At 44.4% G+C, this 24,384-nt stretch overlaps 1 protein-coding gene and 1 pseudogene across 2 annotated transcripts in view; one reads left to right on the plus strand and one right to left on the minus strand.

Annotated features, from left to right (window-relative positions):
- LOC139260323 (cilia- and flagella-associated protein 46) overlaps positions 1-18,196 on the minus strand; it is a 681,403-nt gene extending 663,207 nt beyond the window's left edge. For both annotated transcript variants that reach the window (XR_011592768.1, XM_070876797.1), the window contains exons 1-4: positions 17,776-18,196; positions 16,104-16,228; positions 14,466-14,597; positions 11,268-11,332 (exon numbers count right to left, since the gene is read on the minus strand). Coding sequence is in view for 1 of the 2 variants with exons in the window: in XM_070876797.1 (XP_070732898.1) it covers positions 11,268-11,332; positions 14,466-14,597; positions 16,104-16,228; positions 17,776-17,827 (374 nt within the window). In the remaining variant the exon portion in view is untranslated. The remainder of the gene's footprint in view (positions 1-11,267; positions 11,333-14,465; positions 14,598-16,103; positions 16,229-17,775) is intronic.
- Positions 17,017-17,223, plus strand: LOC139260509 (U2 spliceosomal RNA; annotated as a pseudogene).
- Positions 18,197-24,384: the final 6,188 nt, after the last annotated feature.

Consider the following 24,384-nt stretch of genomic DNA (forward strand, 5'->3'; position numbering starts at 1 on the left):
GTCAGGAACTTTTGTTGGGATGTCAGGAACTAGGGTTGGGATGTCAGGAACGAGGGTTGGGATGTCAGGAATTAGGGTTGCGATGTCAGGAACTAGGGTTGCGATGTCAGGAACTAGGGTTGCGATGTCAGGAACTTGGGTTGGAATGTCAGGAACTAGGATTGGGCTGTCAGGAACTAGGGTTGGGGTGTCAGGAACTTGGGCTCCCCCACCTGGGCCGCCCGACTTCCCCCTGCCTCGGCCCCCACCGCCTCGGTCACCCTACCTCCAGCCTCCGATCTCCCGCCGCCCGACCTCCCCAGGCCTCAGCCACCCCGTCTCGGCCGCCCGAACTCCGACCTTGGCCGACCGACACCCACCCTCCAACACCTCGGCCGCCCAACCTCCGGAAATACCCGAAATCCGGAATGGCCTTAGTCCCAAGGTTTCCAGATTTCGGACACTCCACCTGTACTTGACCTCATTTTCACCAATCTACCTGTCGCAGATGCATTTGTCCATGACAGTATTCATAGAAGTGACCACCGCACAGTCTTCACATTGAGACACCCTCCATCGTGTTGTGTGGCACTACAACTGTGATAAACGGGATCGATTCAGAACAGATCTAGCAGCTCAAAACTGGACACTCATGGTGTGCTGTGGGCAACAGAAATGTATTCCACCACAATCTGTAACCTCATGGTCCAGCATATCCCTCACTCTACAATTACCATCCAGCCAGCGCAAAAAGCCCTGGTTCAATGAAGTGTGAACAAAAGCATGCCAGGAGTAGCATCAGGTGAACCTAAAAATGAGGTGACAACCTGCTATAGATAGAGCTGAGCAGCAGATCAGATCAAAGCTCTGCAGTCCTGCCTTATCCAGTCATGAATTGTGGTGGACAATTAAACAACTCACAGGAGGAGAAGACTCGAATGATAATCCCATCTTCAATGATGGTGGAGAATAGCACGCGAGTGCAAAAGACAAGGCTGAAGCATTTGCAAACATCTTCAGCCAGAAGTGCAGAGTGGTTGATCTATATATCTGCCGTCTCCTGAGGTGCCCACCATCACAGAACCCAGTCTTCAGCTAATTCGATTTACCACATGTGATATCAAGAAACGGCTGAGCGCACTGGATATATCAAAGCTAAGGACCCCGACAATATCCCGGCGGACATGCTGAAGACTTTTGCTCCAGGACTAGCCGCGCGTCTAGTCAAGCTGTTCCAGTAAAGCTACAACACTGGCATCTACCCTGTTATGTCTTGAATAAAGAATCTGACCAGATACTGTAAGCTCAAAGTAATGTGTGACCGTACTCCTTTATTACAGGTCTCCAGAGTGCCTCTCCAGCCTGTGAGGCCTACTTATGTACAGGTGCTCCCAAGGGATTGTGGGATCCCTTGGGACTCCAAGGGATGAGCCCTCTGGTGGTTATACATTTACAAGTTTACATATATAACAACACTTCCGCCCCGCCCCCGCCATTGTAACTATTTACAATGTGAGTCGATCTGGGGCCTTCCTTTCCCTGGTTGATCAAATGCTGGTTTTGGTGAGTTGTTTGTTGGGACTTCGCTGGGCTGCTGTGCAGCTGGCCTTGCAGGGCTGCTGGGTGTGGTGAGTCCTGCTGGGTTGCTGCAGGTGATGGGTTCAGCTTCGTGGTCAACCGCTGGGTCGGTTGCCACTTGTGTGTGTGTTGGGGAGGAGTCGAAAAAGGTAGAGTTTATTGTGGGTTGTTCTGGATAGTCCGTGAATCGGAGTTTGGTTTGGTCCAAGTGTTTTCTGCAGGTGAGTCCATTTGAAAGTTTGACCAGAAACACCTTACTCCCCTCTTTGGCCATGACAGTGCCAGGAAGCCACTTGGTTCAACACAAATACAGGATCATTAATCTCGATTTCGCGTGACACATTTGCACGATCGTGATATGTATTCTGTTGAAGCCGCCTGCTCTCTACCTGTTCGTGTAGATCAGGGTCGAATAACGAGAGCCTTGACTTAAGTGCCCTTTTCATGAGCAATTCAGCGTGGGAACCCCAGTGAGCGAGTGGGGTCTTGTACGGTAACTAAGCAGGACTCGGGATAGGCAAATCTGCAGTGAGCCTTCAATTACCCTCTTCAAGCTCAGTTTGATTGTTTGCACTGCTCGCTCTGCCTGACTATTGGACGCTGGTTTAAATGGGGCATATGTGACATGTTTGATCCCATTGCGGGTCAGGAACCCTTTGAACTCGGCACTGGTGAAACACGGCCCATTGTCACTCACAAGGACATTAGCCAGGCCGTGCATGGCAAACATGGCCCGCAGGCTTTCAATGGTGGCAGCGGACGTGCTTGCCGACATTATCTCACATTCAATCCATTTGGAGTACGCATCTACAACCACAAGAAACATTTTTTCCCAAGAATGGGCCTGCATAGTCGATATGGACCCAGGACCACGGTTTGGAGGACCAGGACCATAAACTTAGTGGCGTCTCCCTGGATGCACTGTTTAACTGTGAACATGTGTTACATTTGTGCACGCAGGACTCTAAATCTGTACCGATACCGGGCCACCACACGTGGGATCTGGCTATCGCTTTCATCATTACAATGCCTGGGAGGTCACTAATGAAAGTGTCCCTGCCCTTTTTTCACACCACTACCCGATTACCCCATAGGAGGCAGTCTGCCTGTATGCACATTTCATCTCTGCGCCGCTGGTACGGCTTTATTTCTTCCTGCATCTCTAACGGGACACTAGACCAACTCCCGTGGAGCACAGATTTTTACGAAGGACAGTAAAGGGTCCTGGCTCGTCCAGGTTATAATCTGTCGGGCGGTAACAGGTGATTGCTCACTCTCGAATGCTTCCATTATCATAACTAAATCTGCGGGCCATCTCCATCCCTGTGGTGGGCAATGGCAGCCTACGGAGAGCATTGGCACAGTTTTCTGTGCCTGGCCTGTGGCGGATGGCGTCGTTTTATGTGGACCATGTGAGCGCCCATTTCTGGATGCGGGCCGATGCACTCGTATTTATCCCCTTACTTTCAGAAAAGAGGGATATAAGTGGCTTATGGTTGGTTTCCAATTCAAATTTGAGCCCAAACAGATATTGATGCATTTTCTTTATCCCGTAAACACTCGCTAACACTTCTTTTTCGATCATGCTGTAGGCCCTCTCAGCCTTAGACTTCTGGATGGATAAGCAACCGGTTGCAATTTCCCAGATTCATTAGCTTGTTGCAATACACACCTGACACCGTATGATGACGCACCACATGCTAGTACCAAACGCTTACATGAATCATACAACACAAGCAATTTTTTTGAGCATAACAGTTTCCTAGATTTCTCAAAGGCATTTTCTTGGCTTTTACCCCACACCCATTCAACTCCTTTACACGGTAAAGAGTGCAATGGTTCTAACAGTGTGCTAAGTCCCAGTAAGAAGTTATCAAAGTAGTTCAGGAGTCCTCGAAAAAACAGCAGCTCCATCACATTCTGTGGTCTCGGTGCGTTCTTGATTGCCTCCGTCTTCGAATCGGTGGGCCTGATGCCGTCCACCGCGATTCTTCTCCCCAGGAACTCCACTTCAGGCGCCAGGAAAACGCACTTCGGCGTTTTAACCTGAGCCCCACACGATTAAGCTAACGAAGAACCTCCTGCAGGTTCTGCAGGTGCTCGATGGTGTCTCGACCTGTAACCAAGATGTCATCCTGGAAGACTACTGTGCGTGGGACCGACTTCAGCAAGCTTTCCATATTCCTCTGGAATATCGCCGCGGCCGATCGAATCCCAAACGGGCATCACTTGAAAATCAAGAGACCTTTCTGCGTGTTGATGCAGGTGATGCCCTTCGATGATTCCTCGATGTAGGACAAGGTCAAGTCCAGCTTCGTGAACATTTTTCTTCCCGCCAGCGTCGCAAATAGGTCGTCTGCCTTTGGTACCGGGTATTGATCCTGCAGGGACAAATGATTGATAGCTACTTTGTAATCACCACAGATTCTGACGGTGCCGTCTTCCTTGAGGACTGGCCCACTCGTTGTATTCGATCGGCGAGATGATGCCCTCTCGTTGCAACCAGTCCAACTCGATCTCCACCCTCTCGCTCATCATGTGCGGTACCGTCTCGCCTTGTGATGGGTGGGTCGTGCCCCCAGAATCAAGTGGATCTGCACTTTTGCTCCTTGGAACTTCCCGATGCCCGGTTCGAACAGCGAGGGGAACTTGTTTAGGACCTGGGCACATGAAGTGTCATTGACGGATGAAAGTGCTCGGACGTCGTCCCAGTTCCAGCGTATCTTTCCCAGCCAGCTTCTGCCGAACAGCGTGGGGCCATCTCCCGCTACCACCCAGAGTGGTAAATTGTGCACCACTCCATCGTAGGAGATCTTTACGGTACCACTGCCTATTACGGGAATCAGTTCTTTTGTGTACGTTCTCAGTTTAGTACGAGTGGGGGTCAGGACTGGCCTTGAGCCCTTGCTGCACCACAATTTATCAAAAGTCTTTTTGCTCATTATGGACTGGCTCGTGCCCGTGTCCAGCTCCATTGACACTGGGAGTCCATTTAATTCAACCTTCAGCATTATCAGGGGATACTTTGCGGTAACTGTGTGCACCCTATATACCTCTGCCTCTTCAGTCTGAGACTCTGGTTCGTCGTGATCCACCGTAGATCTGTCCTCCTCTGCAACATGGTGGTTTGCAGGATTAGCAGGGTTTGCAGCTCGCCTGCACATACGTTGAAGGTGTCCCATTGTTCCACAGCCTTTGCAAACGTATCCTTTGAAGCAGCATGAATGGAATCGCTGATCACCTCTGCAGCGCCAACAAGGTGTTAATGGCCTTGCATTCACCATCCTTGATGGTGGACTCTGAGACATCTGCGGACGTGCAGGAGTCCTGCCCTGTTTGTTACGATTGGAAAACAACATTACTTTGTTCACATTACTTGTAGCAGCACTCGTGGGCTGAGAGATTTGTTTGGTATTGTCACTGGTGGCAATGAATGCCTGGGCTATTGCTATGGCTTTACTCAAGGTCTCTCCAGTCAAAAGTTTGCGAAGTATTACTTCACGGCCAATGCCAAGTACAAAGAAGTCCCTAAGCATGTGCTCCAAGTGTCCTTCAAATTCGCAATGTTCTGCAAGGCGCCTTAGCTCGGCGACGTAGCTCACCACTTCCTGTCCCTCTTGTACGTGTAGAACCGGTACCTCACCATCAGACCGCTTTCCTTCGGGTTTAGATGCTCCCAGACCAGTGTGCATAAATCATTCTATGACTTCTCTGTGGGTTTCACTGGAGCGAGCAGATGTTTCATGAGGCCATACGTTGGTGCCCCGTAAACAGTGAAGAGGGTCGCCCTTTGTTTGGCAGCATTCGCTTCTCCTTCCAGCTCGTTGGCCACGAAGTATTGGTCGAGTCACTCCACAAGGATTTCCCAATCATCTTCCTCCGAAAATTTCTCCAGGATGCTCATGGTTCTCTGCATTGTTGTGGTGGGGTTCGTCATCTGTATCTCGTCGCCAGTTGTTATGTCTTGAATAAAGAATCTGACCAGATACTGTAAGCTCAAAGTAATGTGTGACTGTAGTCCTTTATTACAGGTCTCCAGAGTGTCTCTCCAGCCTGCGAGGCCTCCTTATGTACAGGTGCTCCCAACGGATTGTGGGATCCCTTGGGACTCCAGGGGATGAGCCCTCTGGTGGGTAAACAAGGTATTTACAGGTTTACATATATAACATACCCGACAATGGAGAAAACTACCAGGTATGTCTTGTCCTCAAAAAGTCGGACAAATCCAATCCAGCCAATTGCCACCCCATCAGTTTACTCTCAATCATCAGCAAAGTCGACAGTGCTATCAATCAGCATTTACTTACCAATAAGCTGATCACCAATGCTCAGTTTGAGTCCAATAGTGTTAGCTGTGGCTCAGTGGGTAGCACACTCGCCTCTGAATCAGAAGGTTGTGGGTTCAAGTTCCATTCCAGGGACATGAGCGTATAAACAAATTTAGGTTGACACTTCAGTGCAGAGCTGAGGGAGTTCTGCACGGAGGTGCCGTCTTCTGGATGAGATGCTAAACAGGAGGGCAGGAAAAAGAGTGGGAGAGCAATAGTGATAGGGGATTCGATTGTAAGGGGAACAGATAGGCATTTCTGTGGCCGCAACCAAGACTCCAGGATGGTATGTTGCCTCCCTGGTGCAAGGGTCAAGGATGTCTCGGAGCGACATTCTGAAAAGGGAGGGTGAACAGCCAGTTGTCGTGGTGGATATAGGTACCAACTATATAGGTAAAAAACGGGATGAGGTCTACGAGACGAATTTAAGGAGCGAGGAGCTAAATTAAAAAGTAGGACCTCAAAAGTTGTAATCTCGGGATTGCTACCAGTGCCATATGCAAGTCAGACTAGGAATCACAGGATAGCTCAGATGAATACGTGGCTTGAGCAGTGGTGCAGCAGGGAGGGATTCAAATCCCTGGGGCATTGGAACCGGTTCTAGGGGACGTGGGACCAATACAAACCGGACGGTCTGCACCTGGGCAGGACCGGAACCAATGTCCTAGGGGGGAGTGTTTGCTAGTGCTGTTGGGGAGGAGTTAAACTAATATGGTAGGGGGATGGGAACCAATGCAGGGAGACAGAGGGAAACAAAATGGAGACAGAAGCAAAATACAGAAAGGAGATGATGAAAAGTGGAGGGCAGAGAAACCCAAGGCAAAAAATAAACAGGGCCACTGTACAGCAAAATTCTAAAGGGTCAAAGTGTAATAAAAAGGCAAACCTGAAAGCTCTGTGCCTCAATGCAAGGAGTATTCAGAACCCAGGAGAGGGCTCTGAGCTAGTTAGAGTGGGCGAGAGCTCAGATGAACAGGACCCCCAAGAAAGAATGCAAAAGGCAGGAGACAACAAAGCAGAGTAGCACTGGAGTAAGGGTAAACCACAAGGTGATAGGAAGGGACAATATGTATGAATCTAAGGGGGCTGCAGGAGGGGTCAAAACTAAAAATCATGGTTTAAAAACTAGTATTAAAACACTCTACCTGAACGCATGCAGCATTCGAAATAAAGTAAATGAGTTGATGGCACAAATCATTACAAATGGGTATGATTTGGTAGCCATTACAGAAACGTGGTTGCAGGGTGGCCAAGACTGGGAATTAAACATACAAGGGTGTCTGACAATTCGGAAGGATAGACAAGAAGGGAAAGGAGGTGGGGTAGCTCTGTTAATAAAGGATGATTTCAGGGCAGTTATGAGATGATATTGGCTCTAATGAACAAAATGTTGAATCATTGTGGGTGGAGATTGGAGATAGTAAGGGAAAAAAGTCACTGGTGGGCGTAGTTTATAGGCCCCCAAATACTAACTTCATGGTGGGGCGGACAATAATCAAGGGAAAAATGGAGGCATGTGAAAAAGGAACGGCAGTAATCATGGGGGATTTTAACCTACATATCGATTGGTCAAATCAAATCGCACGGGGTAGCCTGGAGGAGGAATTCATAGAATGCATACGGGATTGTTTCTCAGAACAGTATGTTACAGAACCTACAAGGGAGCAAGCTATCTTAGATCTGGTCCTGTGTAATGAGTCAGGAATAATAAACGATCTCCTAGTAAAAGATCCTCTCGGAATGAGTGATCACAGTATGGCTGAATTTGTAATACAGATTGAGGGTGAGGAAGTAGTGTCTCAAACGAGCGTATTATGCTTAAACAAAGGGGACTACAGTGGGATGAGGGCAGAGTTGGCTAAAGTAGACTGGAAACACAGACTAAACGGTGGCACAATTGAGGAACAGTGGAGGACTTTTAAGGAGCTCTTTCATAGTGCTCAACATAAATATATTTCAGTGAAAAAGAAGGGCGGTAAGAGAAGGGATAACCAGCCGTAGATAACCAAGGAAATAAAGGAGAGTATCAAATTAAAAACCAATGTGTATAAGGTGGCCAAGGTTAGTGGGAAACTAGAAGATTGGGAAAATTTTAAACGACAGCAAAGAATGACGAAGAAAGCAATAAAGAAAGGAAAGATAGATTACGAAAGTAAACTTGTGCAAAACATAAAAACAGATAGTAAAAGCTTTTACAGATATATAAAATGGAAGAGAGTGACGAAAGTAAATGTTGGTCCCTTTCGAAGATGAGAAGGGGAATTTAAAATTGGGAAATGTGGAAATGGCTGAGACCTTAAATAATTATTTTGCTTCCGTCTTCACAGTGGAAGACACAAAAAGCATGCCAAAAATTGCTGGTCACGGGAATGTGGGAAGGGAGGACCTTGAGACAATCACTATCACTAGGGGGGTAGTGCTGGATAGGCTAATGGGACTGAAGGTAGACAAGTCCCCTGGTCCAGATGAAATGCATCCCAGGGTATTAAAAGAGATGGTGGAAGTTATAGCAGATGCATTCATTATAATCTACCAAAATTCACTGGACTCTGGGGAGGTACCAGCGGATTGGAAAGCAGCTAATGTAACGCCTCTGTTTAAAAAAGGGGGCATACAAAAGGCAGGTAACTATAGGCCGGTTAGTTTAACATCTGTAGTGGGGAAAATGCTTGAAGCTATCATTAAGGAAGAAATAGCGGGACATCTAGATAGGAATAGTGCAATCAAGCAGATGCAACATGGATTCATGAAGGGGAAATCATGTTTAACTAATTTACTGGAATTCTTTGAGGATATAACGAGCATGGTGGATAGAGGTGTACCGATGGATGTGGTGTATTTAGATTTCAAAAAGGCATTCGATAAGGTGCCACACAAAAGGTTACTGCAGAAGATAAAGGTACGCGGGGTCAGAGGAAATGTATTAGCATGGATAGAGAATTGGCTGGCTAACAGAAAGCAGAGAGTCGGGATAAATGGGTCCTTTTCGGGTTGGAAATCGGTGGTTAGTCGTGTGCCACAGGGATCGGTGCTGGGACCACAACTGTTTACAATATACATAAATGACCTGGAAGAGGGGACAGAGTGTAGTGTAACAAAATTTGCAGATGACACAAAGATTCGTGGGAAAGCGGGTTGTGTAGAGGACACAGAGAGGCTGCAAAGAGATTTAGATAGGTTAAGCGAATGGGCTAAGGTTTGGCAGATGGAATACAATGTTGGAAAATGTGAGGTCATCCACCTTGGAAAAAAAAAACAGTAAAAGGGAATATTATTTGAATGGGGAGAAATTACAACATGCTGCGGTGCAGAGGGACCTGGGGGTCCTTGTGCATGAATCCCAAAAAGTTAGTTTGCAGGTGCAGCAGGTAATCAGGAAGGTGAATAGAATGTTGGCCTTCATTGCAAGAGGGATGGAGTACAAAAGCAGGAAGGATCTGCTGCAACTGTACAGGGTATTGGTGAGGCCGCACCTGGAGTACTGCGTGTAGTTTTGGTCACCTTACTTTAAAAAGGATATACTAGCTTTGGAGAGGGTACAGAGACGATTCACTAGGCTGATTCCGGAGATGAGGGGGTTACCTTATGATGATAGATTGAGTAGACTGGGTCTTTACTCGTTGGAGTTCAGAAGGATGAGGGGTGATCTTATAGAAACATTTAAAATAATGAAAGGGATAGACAAGATAGAGGCAGAGAGGTTGTTTCCACTGGTCGGGGAGACTAGAACTAGGGGGCACAGCCTCAAAATACAGGGGAGCCAATTTAAAACCGAGTTGAGAAGGAATTTCTTCTCCCAGAGGGTTGTGAATCTGTGGAATTCTCTGCCCAAGGAAGCAGTTGAGGCTAGCTCATTGAATGTATTCAAATCACAGATAAATAGATTTTTAACCAATAAGGGAATTAAGAGTTACGGGGAGCGGGCGGGTAAGTGGAGCTGAGTCCACGGCCAGATCAGCCATGATCTTGTTGAATGGCGGAGCAGGCTCGAGGGGCTAGATGGCCTACTCCTGTTCCTAATTCTTATGTTCTTATGTTCTTATATGCCCCATCTGCTCTCAAGTGGATGTAAAAGATACCATGGCACTATTTCAAAGAAGAGCAGGGGACTTATCCCCAGTGTCCTGGCCAATTTTTATCCCACAATCAACATAACAAAAACAGATTATATGGTCATTATCACACTGCTGTTTGTGGGAGCTTGCTGTGCGCAAATTGGCTGCCGCATTTCCCACATTACAACAGTGCCTACACTCCAAAAAGTACTTAATTGGCTGCAAAGCACTTTGAGAAGTCCGGTGGTTGTGAAAGACGCTATATAAATGCAAGTCTTTCTTTTTCTTTTTTCCTCCAGGACCACTCAGCTCCAGACTGCATTCCAGCCTTGGTCCAAACATGGACAAAAGAGCTGAATTCCAGAGGTGAGGTAAGAGTCACTGCCCTTGACATCAAGGCAGCATTTAACCAAGTGTGGCATCAAGTCGCCCAATAAAATTGAATTCAATGGAAATGAGGGGGAAAACTTTCCACTGGCTGGAAACATATCTCGCACAAAGGAAGATGATTGTGATTGCTGACGATCAATCATCTCAGCCCAAGGACATCACTGCAGGAATGCCTCAGGGCAGTGTCCCGGGCCCAACCAGCTGCAGTTGCTTCATCAATGACGTTCCTTCCATCATAAAGTCAGAAGTGGGGATGTTCACTGATGATTGCAGTGTTCAGTGCCATTCGCAACTCCTCAGAAAATGACGCTGTCCATGCCCACAGGGAGCAAGACCTGGCCGACATTCAGGCTTGGGCTGGTAAGTGGCAAGTAACATTTGCGCCACACAAGTGCAAGGCAATGACTATTTCGAACAAGCAGGAGTCTAATCACCTCCCCTTGATATTCAACGGCAATACTATCACCGAATCCCCCACCATCAACATCCTGGGGGTCACCAATGACCAGATGCTTAACTGGACCAGCCACATAAATACTGTGACTACAAGAGCAGGTCAGAGGCTGGGTATTCTGAAGCCAGTGTCTCACCTCCTGACTCCCCAAAGCCTTTCCACCATCTATAAGGCACAAGTAGGGAGTGTGATAGAATACTTTCCACACGCCTGGATGAGTGCAGCTCCAACAATGGCAGCGATTCAAGAAGGCAGCTCACCACCACCTTCTCAAGAGCAATTAGAGATCGGCAATAAATGTTGGCCTTGCCAGCAACGCCCACAGCCCAGAACAAATAAAGAAAAAGAGAGAAGTTTTTAAGAAATAGGACAATTCATCCTTCTTTTGCCTATCTCATATGACTGCTTGTATATCAATGATATTTGAATTATTTTGCAATTATAACTATGACTTATTGATTAGCTACATTAAAACTATCATACCTGCTTTCAGCATTTGCATATTTTATAGCATTCAGGATGTACCGTACAGTCTTATTCAAACCATTCTGGAAGAGAAAACATGTAGTTAGGCAGTTACAATTATTTACCTTTCCAAAAAAAGGAATGTAAAGTTAGAAATGAGACTTTTCCCCATTGAGGATGTTCACACCACTCCATATCAAAACATTTTTATTTAATTTAAAGCTTTAAATCCAAAATAAAATAAAATGTTGGAATTACACAAAACAGACAGCCGCTGAAAAAGAAACACAGGTTAAAGTTTCACCAAGTACTCGTGAATTTCATAAACATTTGATATGTTATAAGCATCAAATTTCATGCAATATTGTGACGCATGATGTACAGATTCATCCCTGTTCCACACTATGCAGTCCATAAATTTTAAAATTGTATTTTCTATAGGTTCAGGAACTCTATTAATGGAACACTGCATGACCAATCCCAACTTCAACATTACACTCAAATTGATCTACTCTAATTAAAAAACTTTGCAGTTAATTTTAACCCCTAAAAAGGGTGGGTTGGGGTCGGGTGAGATATTAAAATGTTTAAAATCTCAAACCTGACCCCAACCCACCTCCAACCCACATACTTATAGTTGGCGGGACAAGGGGCAGGCAGCCAACCCACTCCCAGGAGGCAGTTGGCCATTCAAATATTTTAATGAGGTTGGTTGTCTCAGATTTAACCGTTTTTTGCAAGTTTAACCCTGGCCAGCCAGGTTTCCCAGGCCTCAGGAAACCCGGCAGCTGAAGGGAGGCGAGGACAGCTTTGGGGAAAAAGTAAGTGCCTTTACAGCTCTGCTTGTGGGTGAGGAGGAGCAGGAGTGCTTCCCCCGTCCCCTCAAGTTTATCATTTTCCCTTGGATTGGACAACACCCCATACAAATAATCCCCGCTCGAGGATCAGACACCTTTCAGGGTCGTGGATTGGCAGACCCTTCCCCCACGCTTTCACTAGCAGCTGCAGGTTCCTGAGCTGTGGCTGTGGCCTGCTCCAGAGTGCTCCCCATCTGACTGGAAGTCAAGCCTGTCAATCAGGTTGACTTCCGGGGGGTGGGGGTATCCTGTTAAAATAATTTGCACACTATGGGGTGAAAGCTTCCTGGACATCTGGGTTTTCTGTCCAAAACTCCGTCCTCCGTTCCCACCCACCACCCCCCCACCACTTACCAAACCCGCCCCAGTCAATATCCGGGTCTTTCTCTGGGGTCTATCCAAAATGGCAATAAATATATAAAACAAATATTCTATGTAAATTGTGAAGAACACTCAGGCTAGAAAAGCACTTGGCATGGTCACACAGGCAGGAACAGCCATCAGCAAATCACCTGCACCTGGCCAGACAGAACCCACAGGGCAAATGTGAGCAATGCGATGTTTGGCAGGCAGTATCTACAGACACTGATGACTAAGATGTATTAGACACAACAATCAGTCGGGCATCCATGTGTGCCAGTGTCCTGGAACTTTTAAAATGGACTTTAGCCAGCGATTTTCTTGGAGCAGCTAAAGTTTCTGTCGGTTGGAATGCAAAGTCCAATCGCTTGGTTGAAGTCACAGTAGTCTTGTGAACTATAGCTAGCCAAATTATAGATCTTTTATTGTGGATTGTTCTGTAATGCCTATCAAGTGTCAAAAGATTCAATGTTCATCCAGGTATCATAAGTTGTCAGTTCATGCTACATCTGACTGGAAGATGACATTAAATAAGTTTTTGTTCTCAAGATGAGTATTGTCATTGCTGGGGAATGGAACACTTTCCTATTCTGGGCACCCTGTGTCAGCATTATTCCTGGGCCAGCTGTAGCAGACCAAATAGAGAGTAAAGCTTCTTAAATATTATCCAAAATTGTATCTTTCGCAGAAGAACAATTATTTCCTCCAGCAACCATTCTTATGGTCGTTGAGTGGGACAGCCAGAACAATGCCATTAAATAGACAGTTTTGAGCTGCAGGGCTTCTCCCATTTGGAATAAAAATTTCAACTTCATGGAAATCAATAGGCAGAGACTTATTTCATCACTTCGGTTGGATTAAATCCCAGATTGTATAGGTGAAAGGGCATCCACACTCCCATTATGGCATACAATTCCATGATATTTTGACTTTCTTGAAAATGAAAATCGGGAGAGATGTATCTGATACTGCCCATTTTACACGATCGCTCGAAGTTAAAATTACCCTCAATCTCTTTTGGAGGATAGTGATTGAGGGAAGAATGTTGGCTACTGGGAAAATTCCCTTCCACCCTTGAAGTAGTGCCATGAGGTCCTTAACATCCACCAAACCAGGCAGATGAGGTTTCAATTGAACATCTAATCTGGCACTCCCTTAGCAATGAAGCATCAGCCGAGACTTTGCGCTCAAATCCTGGATTGGATTTCATAAGCGAAAATGTACCAATTGAGCGAAGCTGATTTTGTCCAGCTGATTTTCAAATTTTCAAATTGTCAGAAGTATGAAAAACACATAAATAGTGCATTTCACTTTGGTTTCATCTGATCTGCAGCTGGAAATTTACAAGCACATACCAATTAACAAATATCTCTCATTAATATTAATAAAGTGATAATTAGACTTTTGAGGTAAACAAGCAGGTAATTCAGCGGAAAGGCTGTACCCCAACAATTCTTGCCAATGTAAGAAAAACAGTTGGTTAGGCAGTTATGCTCTGCCTATTTATATCTGGAAATTACAATTGGGGTGCTACAACCAGCATAGGACTCCAATTTACATATTTAAGCAGCCTCATCTGTTTTAGGCGGACGAGCTGCTCGCCTATTTACGGGCCCACCTGAAAAATACATCAATCGGGCCCTATGAGTCAATAGGGTGTCCATGATTCCCACCAAACCTGATTTTCACTTGCCAGCCACCTACTTTTCAGGTGAGAAACGGGTGGACAGCAGTTGAAAATCACTCCCTTTATGTTTTAAAGGGAAAAGCAAGCTTGTTATACAACAGGATATCATCTAACTTGCCATGAGCTATGCCACAGGTGATCTACAGGTATTTCATTTTATATACAGGCACACATATATATATGGTTAAAAATATATTATTCACACAGTTCTCAAAGTTGAACTTATTTATGACATTTAGCAGCCATTTGTTAAGAAGGTTTTGCTTTGAAATAATTTAAATTACTTATTCAAATAAGTAAAACAAATCTTACTGTGTCCGTGGCATATTTTGGAGCACACAGTTGAGCTTGGCAAAGATATGCTCTAACCAAAAACTGATTGTATGGAAGCGCTCCTTTGAAATACATATCCAGGCAATCCTGGCTAATATCTTGGTGCTCAAACTAAAAGAGAAAAAGTTCATGTATAAAAGTGAATGTATATTCCAGAAGTAATTTGTATTTCTTAAAAAATATATTAAAAATACAAAAAATATCAGTTACAAAGAAGAAATGCTGCATTACCTTTATTTTCCCTTTTCAGCTAGGCTGGAGATAAAAAGTTTGAAAACTTGAACTCTAACCATCTATGTAAGCTCAATCTGCAAGCTAAACCCAAATCCAGAATATTATTGGGAACATTTATAAAGAACAAAGTTGGAAATGCTGGAAATATACAGCATCTGTAAAGAAGAGACAGGTTAACATTGAGTGTAAGGTCTTCCCACAGAAATTGAAACTGGAAAGTAATAACGCCCCTCTATAGGGTGAATGAGAATGACATAAAACAAAAATAGAACAAGGGACACATGACAGACACGCATATAAAGGAAGCTCATGAATTGAATGGCCTGCACACCACTTATTAGAAAATCTGTTAGATGGTAGAAAAGGTCATTTAATGAGGCAAGGAAGACATTAAAGAACAAAAGAATGTGCAATAGCTAAAATGGTCAAAAACATGGGGAAACCTAATAGAACAAAAAAGAGACGATGTAAAGAAAAAATATGCAGGAGATTTGAAATGAAAACTGGAAATGCTGACAGTGTGTCTGGCAGTCCAAAAAAGAGAAAAAGAAAGGTATGGATCTAGGACCTGAAGCTTCCACCTGTCTTCTATACCCTGCATGCCCAATGACCCATCACATATCCCCAGCTAAAAATATGGGTAAGATGGCAAAGGTCTGAAGTTACTAAAGTTAATGATGAGAATAAAGGGCTGCAGAGCGTCCAGGAGAAAAATGGACCTTGCATTGAGTCTGGTTGGTTCATGCCCTCCTATACTGCTCTCCCATAGTGAGCCAAATTGGACTAGTTAATTTTAAGTTTCCACCCCATTAAGCTGGAAGGTGGATACATTACTGATAATTGTATCCATAACCTAAGTTTTTTTAAATAATTGCTATCTGCTAATTTCAGTCTAATAGTATGCATTCAATTTCTGAATGTCAAATGAGTATGTTTTTCCCAACACCATATTAGAGTCTGCCCATCCCTTCTCGCCACCTACTATTTTTTTCTTTCTAGCTATCTACTACCAGAATATGCAGCTCTCCAGTAACTGCTGCCAAACTAGTCAGAAGGATGAGATAGGTCTGAATGTGGGTAAGACGGGTCTGAATGTGATCTGTGGCAGTATAGAAGTAATTCAATATCTACTTTACACTGTGCGAAATTCTAAAAATCAAATTCAAAAGCCCTGATCAATTGCAAGGCTAGTTCTATAGTTTTTGATTGACAAAGTTTATTGTAAGAAAGGTGGCTTGTATTTACTGTTAAGTATTATAATTGACTTATATTGTAGCAGAAGGAAAACCACCAGCACATGTTTAGACTGAAAGTGAGTCAAAGATTTCAACATTCAGATTGAATCGCAAACAGCATTTTTTACTATGACAGATATTTCAATACCTGCAGTGCCAGTTCTGCACAGTGCACGTATAAATCTGGGCTAACAGTCTCTGTTCCAGCCAATGTAGATCTTTCTTCAGTGGCTACTTTTATTAAGTCATAAGCTTTTTTCAAAGTACTGAAATCTAAAAAATAATTGAAAAAATATGATCAATATAAATGTTAAAAAAAATTAAAACACCTTGCACATAACATTGTATGAATTGTATTTAATAAAATCTTGTATTTATTCAAATGCTAAAAGACGAAGAGGTTATAAAATGAGACGGTATTAAAGCCTACAAATGACTGTTAACGATATTACCAGCCAAACATTTAATGAATTCATGACATTCCATTCTTGACTATTTTATCGGAGGTAGTAAGCTACTTAAAATAAACAAGTTATTGCCTGCATTAAAATAGCATAAAATGTCATCATAAAAAGTTAAGCATTCGACCACTAATGTCAGTAGCAATGACTTTGAGGCTTAATTGTTGAACACTTTAAGGTATTTTCTCCCCTTCCCTTATTTGAGTCTCACTGTGCTATCCCAATATGTAACAATGACATTTAACACTGATAAATATACAGTAACAGTTGCATAGCTGATCTACCTAATTCTCCAAATCGTTTGCTGTATCCATATCTCCATTCTCATTGGCTCCCATGAATAATTTACAATACAACAAAGCACAGATACTAAGCAGCAATGTTTCAATACTTATTACACTCTTTAAAAAAATCCTCTCAAAATCTGGGCAATGGACATAACTCTTAACTGTCTAGGGTTCACCAATAGCTGAAAATCGCACAATGTATTGTCCTTTTGCACCATACAGCGTGTGTCGATATTGGCTTCACATCAATACAAACTGTACAGTATAATTCAGGAGTAGTCAACTAAGGATGACTGAAGCAATACACTTTACTATCGCTTCTCGGCCTTTTGGCTAAGATCATGCGTAACTGACCTGACAGGGGAGTAACCATGACCAGAAAGTGGTTCTCCCTGGATCAGGAAGGTGGTTCTCCTATGCTTTTTGGAAATAGGAGGTGGGTGGGGTGGCTTGACCCATCCACCTCACCTTCATGGCATGAACCTGGTATTGCAGTACTTCCAGGAACGGTGCAGTGGCTCTAGGCCTTTTGGCTAAGAGCATTGGCGCAGAGTGATCCTTGATGTGTGCAAGGTGACCTCTGGCGTTTGTAATCTGACAAGATGATCTGACAAAGAATTGGAAAGATTGGCAACGAATAAATTTTTTAAAAATTTTAAAAAAAATACACTTTACAATTCCGCGAGGAGGCAACCTGCTGCAAACCACAAGTTTAAAAGAATGTTGCGCCAACTCTTTTAATCTAACGATCAAATAGATGCCAGTAGGCAGAGCTTAACCTCCCTTGCCCAGAGAGCAGTGAAAAATCCAGCAGGTGGATTTCCACTACAGTTGGTGTAAATGTAGTAACACCCTAACCAGCAGAGGAGGCGGGCAGTTCACGCCTTTCACACCCTCAGGTTTTAGCGCGATGGTGAAATGGTTTCAGCTCGGCACCCGCGCTGAAGCTAAGTGAATGCAGGTAGCCCTGTAATACAACAAGCCGGGGAAGGCTTTCCAACCCCGGGAACCCCCGCACCCTGCACCCGGCGCTATCCCCAACTTCAGTACATAAGCAATGGGCTGTAAGTACCGCTGCCGCAGACCGCAGCTGCTGCCAACAGCTGCCTGATGCTCATATCCATCCTGCAGCCGATCCAAGTTTTCAACTTTCACAACAAAAGACGCTGCGATAGCCCGAGCCCGCTGCTGGGGAAGAAGGGGGGAATATAACCCGGGCCGGGCCGGGCCCGCGGTTGGTGGGGATACGAGCCGGGCCGGACCCGCGGCTGGTGGGGCTATAACCCGGGCCGGGCCCGTAGCTGGTGGGGATATAACCCGGGCCGGGCCGGACCCACGGCTGGTGAGGTCGATCTATTCCACAGTTGCTGCAGCGCCCACTCCTGATCTCGGACTGCGGCAAACCAGAGCCCCGGGCCTCGGAAAATCCCCGCCCGACCAATCCCTTCGGTCCCGGCACTTTGAATGATCGCCGCCGCCTGACAACGGGACGCGCCGCCTCGCTCCTGTCTCCAGGCAACGGGACGCGCCGCATTGTTCTTGTCTCCAGGCAACGGGACGCGCCGTTCCTGCCACGGTGGCTCAAACTGACCAAACTTCCTACAACCGCAATAAAAAGCAAAATACTGCGGTTGCTGGAAACCTACAACAAAAAAGTGAAAATACTGGAAACACTCAGCGGGTCAGACACCATCTATGGACAGGCAAGTTAAGCATTTCAAGCTTGCACTCTTGATCCTCAATTGAGGGCGACCAGGCAAACATTAGAGAGTAAGCGGTGAAGTTTGAAAAGTTAGTTTGAAGTATATATGTCCAGAGGGACTGCTGCATTGCCGGAGGTGCATCTTTCAGTTGAGATATTGAATTGAGGCCACATAGGATGTAAAAGATCCGATGGCATTATTTCAAAGAAGAGCAGGGGAGTTTTCCCAGTGTCCTGGACACTATTTATCTCGCAAGCAACATCACCATAACACATTAACAGCTGTTTGTGGGACTTTGCTGTGCACAAATTGGCTGCTGCGCTTCCTACACTGATTACACACTTCAAAAATACTTCGTTGGTTGTAAAGCGTTTTAGGACATCCTGGGGTATGGTAAAGTTCTTCTTTTACCTTACCTAAAAATCCATCAAAATCCATTCACCTCAATTAGATCACCCCTCAATCTTCTAAACTCAAGGGAATACAAACCAAGTTTATGTAACCTGTTCTTGTATTGTAATCCTTTAAGCCCTGGTTTCATTTTGTTTAATCTGCTCTATATCTCTCAAAGGACAATATATATTTCCTGAGGTTCAGTGCCCAAAACTGAATGTCATAGTTCAGGAGGGACCTGACCAAGGATCTGTACAACTGAAGCTTAATTTCCACACTTTAGAATTCCAATCCCCTTGAGATAAAGGCCATCATTTCATTAGCTTTTTTGATTTATTTTTGTGCAATCCCATTGCTTCTCCTCTTTAAGAAAATATTGCCATTTGTCTTTCTCAAATCCACATTGAATTCTATCATTTTGCCCACTCACAAAGTCTGTCTACGTTTCTTTGTAACTTCCTGCTCCCATATACACAACTTACTATACTACCTAACTTAGTGTTAGCTGCAAACATGTAAATACAACTCTCTATATAAATTACTTGGATGAAGGAATATATTGTGAAAAACTGAGACCACAGTGCAGGTCTGTTTGGAACACCACTTGACACATCCCACCAATCAGAGAATGTCCCGTTATCCCTACTCTCCGTCTCCTATTCCCAATCATTCACCAATCCATGTCACAAGGTTTCCCCCAATTCTGTGCACTTTCATTTTTGTGAATGATCTTTTTTGTGGAACCTTATCAAATATCTTCTAGAATTCCATGTGACAACATCATAGGTATTCCCCTATCCACCTCCTCAAAAACTTCAACTAGATTATTGGAACATGACTTACCCTTCAAAATCCATGCTGACTCTCTTTCATCGGCTCATACTTGTCCAATTGTTCAGTTACTCTGTCTCTGATGATAGATTGTAACTGTCTCACAATGGATGTTAAGCTAATGTGTCTGTAGTTATGTAGATTCTCTCTTCCTAAATAATAGAATGACATTTGCAACTTTCCAATCTAAAGGCACAATTCCTGAATCAGGTCAACTTTGGAAAATTCTAACTTACTCTTCTGCAATTTTCTTACCTATTTATTTTAATATTCAAAGGTGGAAACCATCAGGTCCTGGAGCTTTGTCTATCGTAAGTCCCATTATCTTCTCCATTACAATCTTTTACTTATATTGAATCCATTAAGTTTCTTCCCTTTTAAGTTCCCTTGTACCTCTGGTATTTTGTCCTCTTTCTCCACTGTGAACATGGATATAAAAGTATTTATTTAACAAGTCTGCCATTTCCATATTGTTGATTCTAGTTTCACCTGCATCTCTCTTTAATGGCCCCAGATTCCCCTTTACCACTCTCCTTCTCTTAATATATATGTATATAAATTTTGACTGTTAGCTTTGATATCTCGCAAATGTTTTTCATATTCCTTTTTGTGCCTCATTATTTTTTTATGGTATCCATTTGTCTCCCCGTCTGCTGGATTTCCACTTTTCCTTGAATTTGTGTAAGCTTTTTCTTTTAGCTTGACACTGTTTCTTACCTCATTATTGACCATGGTTGCTTCACTATACATGTGGAGCCTTTGCCATTAACGGCTATGTTGTGGTTTTGTATTGAATGAAATACTTCTTTGAATACTTTCCACTTCCTGTCTGTAGTTTTACCCATTAACAGTTCAGCCCAGTTTACTGTGGTCATAGAATAGAATCAGAGAATGGTACAGCACAGAAGGAGGCCATTCAGCCTATCATGTCTCTGCCGGCTCTTTGGTGGAGCTATCCAATTCGTCCCACTCCCATTGTACTGAATTAACTAATCTTAGAAAAGAATTAGCATCACTTTTCCTGGGTTAGGCAAAGACAGTAGTTAAAAAAAGTCTGAGATCTGATTCTTGATTGCCACCTCTATTGGAAGCTTGCATGCATGGACTTAATTGAGTTTATCTGTTGGTGCTTCTCATGTTCAAATAGGTCAACATCAGTCAGACATGAAGGCTTTTATATAGGCTAGCTGTAAGAACTATACCCCAATATGGGCCACCATCTTTTGAAAACGAGGAACGGGAGAAAATAAAAATAAAACTAGTAACAGCAAACCAGTATGTTTTATTTAATTTTCAATGAAGGCAAAGAAATTGTAAAAGCAGCAAAAGTGTTGAGGTGAAAAAAGAGAGAATGTCATCCAAAGGAAGTTAATGCTTTAGTCTGAGCAAAAATAAAAGGAAATAAAACCCTTGCCTTATTCCAGAATATTCAATTGGTAAATATACTATACAGTGTGGTATTTAGTCATATAGACAAGTTACATCCCAGATGTGCTCTACATTGAGTTGATCCAAAACTCAGCTGCCCATGTCCTAACTTGCACCAAGTCCCATCACCCATCACCCCTGTGCTTGCTGACCTATATTGGCTTCCGGTTAAGCAATGACTCGATTTCAAAATTCTCATCCTTATTTTCAAATCCCTCCATGGCCTCGCCCCTCCCTATCTCTGTAATCTCTTTCAGCCCGACAACTCCCCGAGATGTCTGCGCTCCTCTAATTCTGCCCTCTTGAGCATCCCTGATTATAATCACTCAACTATTGGTGGCCGTGCCTTCTTTTGCCTAAACCCAAATCTCTGGAACTACTTTCCTAAATCTCTCCGCCTCTCTACCTCTCCTTCCTCCTTTGACACGCTCCTTGAAACCTGCACTAATTTCTACTTATGCGGCTCAGTACCAAATTGTTTTATATCATAATACTCCTTTGAAGAGCCTTGGGACGTTTCACTATGTTAAAGGTGCTATATAAATGTTGTTGTTGTTGATTGATCTTAGCCAGAGCAAAATTGGCATTTGCATCCATGGGAGAGAAAAAGCCCGCCAGGTTACTAACCAGTGATCCCTATTGGAAAGTGAGCATGTGGATGTAGGATGTTTCTTTCTTCATTCTTTCAAAGTTTGACTGACTTAAATTTAAGACATTTGTTTGAAACTTTCCCTTCTCCCTTTCAGACCTAATACTGAATTCAATCATATTTGCAACATGTCCCCTTACATGAATCTCTAACAGTTGGGCAAGCGCTGCTCACTAGCAGCTAAAGGGTAATGTCTATTTGTAAAAATTCATTGGCAAATTCTAATGTTGTGCTTTCACCATCCCTATGGACACAGCTATAGTATTAACAGAAGTCTCCATCAGTGGTGCTTTCTTCAGAAATTAAAAATGAGGTGTAATATCTCCAACCATTTCATCTTCACTGCCAATAGAACATAATTGTGCAGCCACAGAACTAAGGACAAGCAACAATCAGTACATCAGAAGCAGATTTGTCCAGTAAATACACAATATAAGCAACACAATAGCATAATTGACACCTTCAGGATATAAATTACACCATTGATCAGCATCGCTGTCCCATTTGAAGAACTTCATTCTTCACGCTTCTTCTAGGACAGGCACTGGTTTCCACTGACTCACAATCAACTCAAACATTCTGGATTGAACCATCCAATCTTTTTCCAACACTAAACATAGAGTGCAAAAGGCAAGGCAGAGGCGTTTGCAACTTTCTTCAGCCAGAACTGCCGAGTGGATGATCCATATCGGCCCATGCCTGAGGTCCCCACCATCACAGAAGCCAGTCTTCAGCCAATTCGATTCACTCCACCTGATATCAAGAAATGGCTGAGCATACTGCATATAGCAAAGGATGTGGGCTCTGACAACATCCAAGCTTAGTGCTGAAGACTTGTGCTCCAGAATTAGCCATGCCTCGAGCCAAGCTGCTGCAGTACAGCTGCAACACCGGCATCTACCCGATAATGTGGAAAACTGCCCAGGTATGTCCTGTCCACAAAAGGCAGGACAAATCCAAACCTGCCTATTACCGCTCCATCAATCTACTCTCAATCATCAGCAAAGTGATGGAAAGGTGTCATCGTCACTGCTATCAAGCGGTACTTACTCACCAATAACTTACTCACTGATGCTCAATTTGGGTTCTGCCAGGACCACTCGGCTCCAGACCTCATTACAGCCTTGGTTCAAACATGGGCAAAAGAGCTGAATTCCAGAGGTGAGATGAGAGTGACTGTTCTTGACATCAGGGCAGCATTTGACCAAGTGTGGCATCAAGGAGCCCTAGTAAAATTGAAGTCAATGGGAATCAGGGGGGAAACTCTCCACTGGCTGGAGTTATACCTAGCATAAAGGAAGATGGTTCTGTTTGTCAGAGGGCAATCATTTCAGCTCCAGGACATTGCTGCAGCAGTTCCTCAAGGCAGTGTCCTCGGCCCAACCTTCTTCATCAATGACCTTCCCTCCATCATAAGGTCAGAAGTGGGGATATTCGCTGATGATTGCAGTGTTCAATTCTATTGCTGAATTCCCCATCAACTTCCTGGGGGTCACCATTGACCAGAAACTTAACAGGACCAGCCACATAAATACTGTGGCTACAAGAGCAGGTCAGAGGCTGGGTATTCTGCAGTGAGTGTCTCACCTCCTGACTTCCCAAAGGCTTTCCACCATCTACAAGGCACAAGTCCAGAGTGTAATGGAATGCAGCTCCAACAGCACTCAAGAAGCTCGCCACCATCCAGGACAAAGCAGCCCGCTTGATTAGCACCCCATTCACCAACTTAAACATTCACTCCCTCCACTACCGGTGTCCCATGGCTGCAGTGTGTACCATCTACAAGATGTACTGCAGCAGCTTGCCCAGGCTTCTTTGACAACACCTCCCAAACCCACGACCTCTACCACCTAGAAGGACAAAGGCAGCAGGCGCATGGGAACACCATCACCTGCAAGTTCTCCTCCAAGTTACAGACCATCCTGACTTGGAAGTATATCACCGTTCCTTCATCATCGATGGATCAAAATCCTGTAACTCCCTCCCGAACAACACTGTGGGAGTACGTTCACACTTTCACCACATGGTTTAAGAAGGCGAATCACCACCACCTTCTCAAGGCTAATTAGGGTTGGGCAATAAACACTGGCCTTGCCACTGCCGCCCATATCACAGGAACGAATAAAAAATAAATAAATAAAAATGAGGGTAGGTTTAGTGGTAATATGAAATCCCCTAATTTATCTACTTTTGAAACAAGTTTGGGACGAAATTCAGTACCAACCCATTTGGTGGTACCAGCCACGATGCTGGAGTTCCTTCGGCAGGCGTGGATGTCCCACCCCACAAGCTATATTGGGCTTACTGCTCCCGAGAGGAAGTGGAGCGCAGAATCTTGCGCTGCAGTTGCTCTCGAGGGCAGGACCAGGGCGCAAAGGCATGCAAAGTTTCCAGTGCTATGTGGTGGGACACGTAACGCTTGAAGGTAGACAGGGCTCTCCCCTTCCATTAAAGGGGAGGGCCAAGCTCCCGACTCTGCAGGCAGGAAACAGGGCCATTGCTGGACCACCAGGGAGCGGGGGCAGCAGCCCGGCACAGAAGTGGAGTGCCGGACTGAAAGATCGCTGCATGGACCCCGCGATCTACAAAGAAGGAGGACTTGACAGGTAAGTTGGCCAATTATTTTTTATTGCCGCACCAACCTTTTAATTTTCCCGCCCCACGAGCGGCCTACAGC

This window comes from Pristiophorus japonicus, chromosome 3 (genome assembly GCF_044704955.1).
Source record: "Pristiophorus japonicus isolate sPriJap1 chromosome 3, sPriJap1.hap1, whole genome shotgun sequence".
Taxonomy (NCBI): domain Eukaryota; kingdom Metazoa; phylum Chordata; class Chondrichthyes; family Pristiophoridae; genus Pristiophorus; species Pristiophorus japonicus.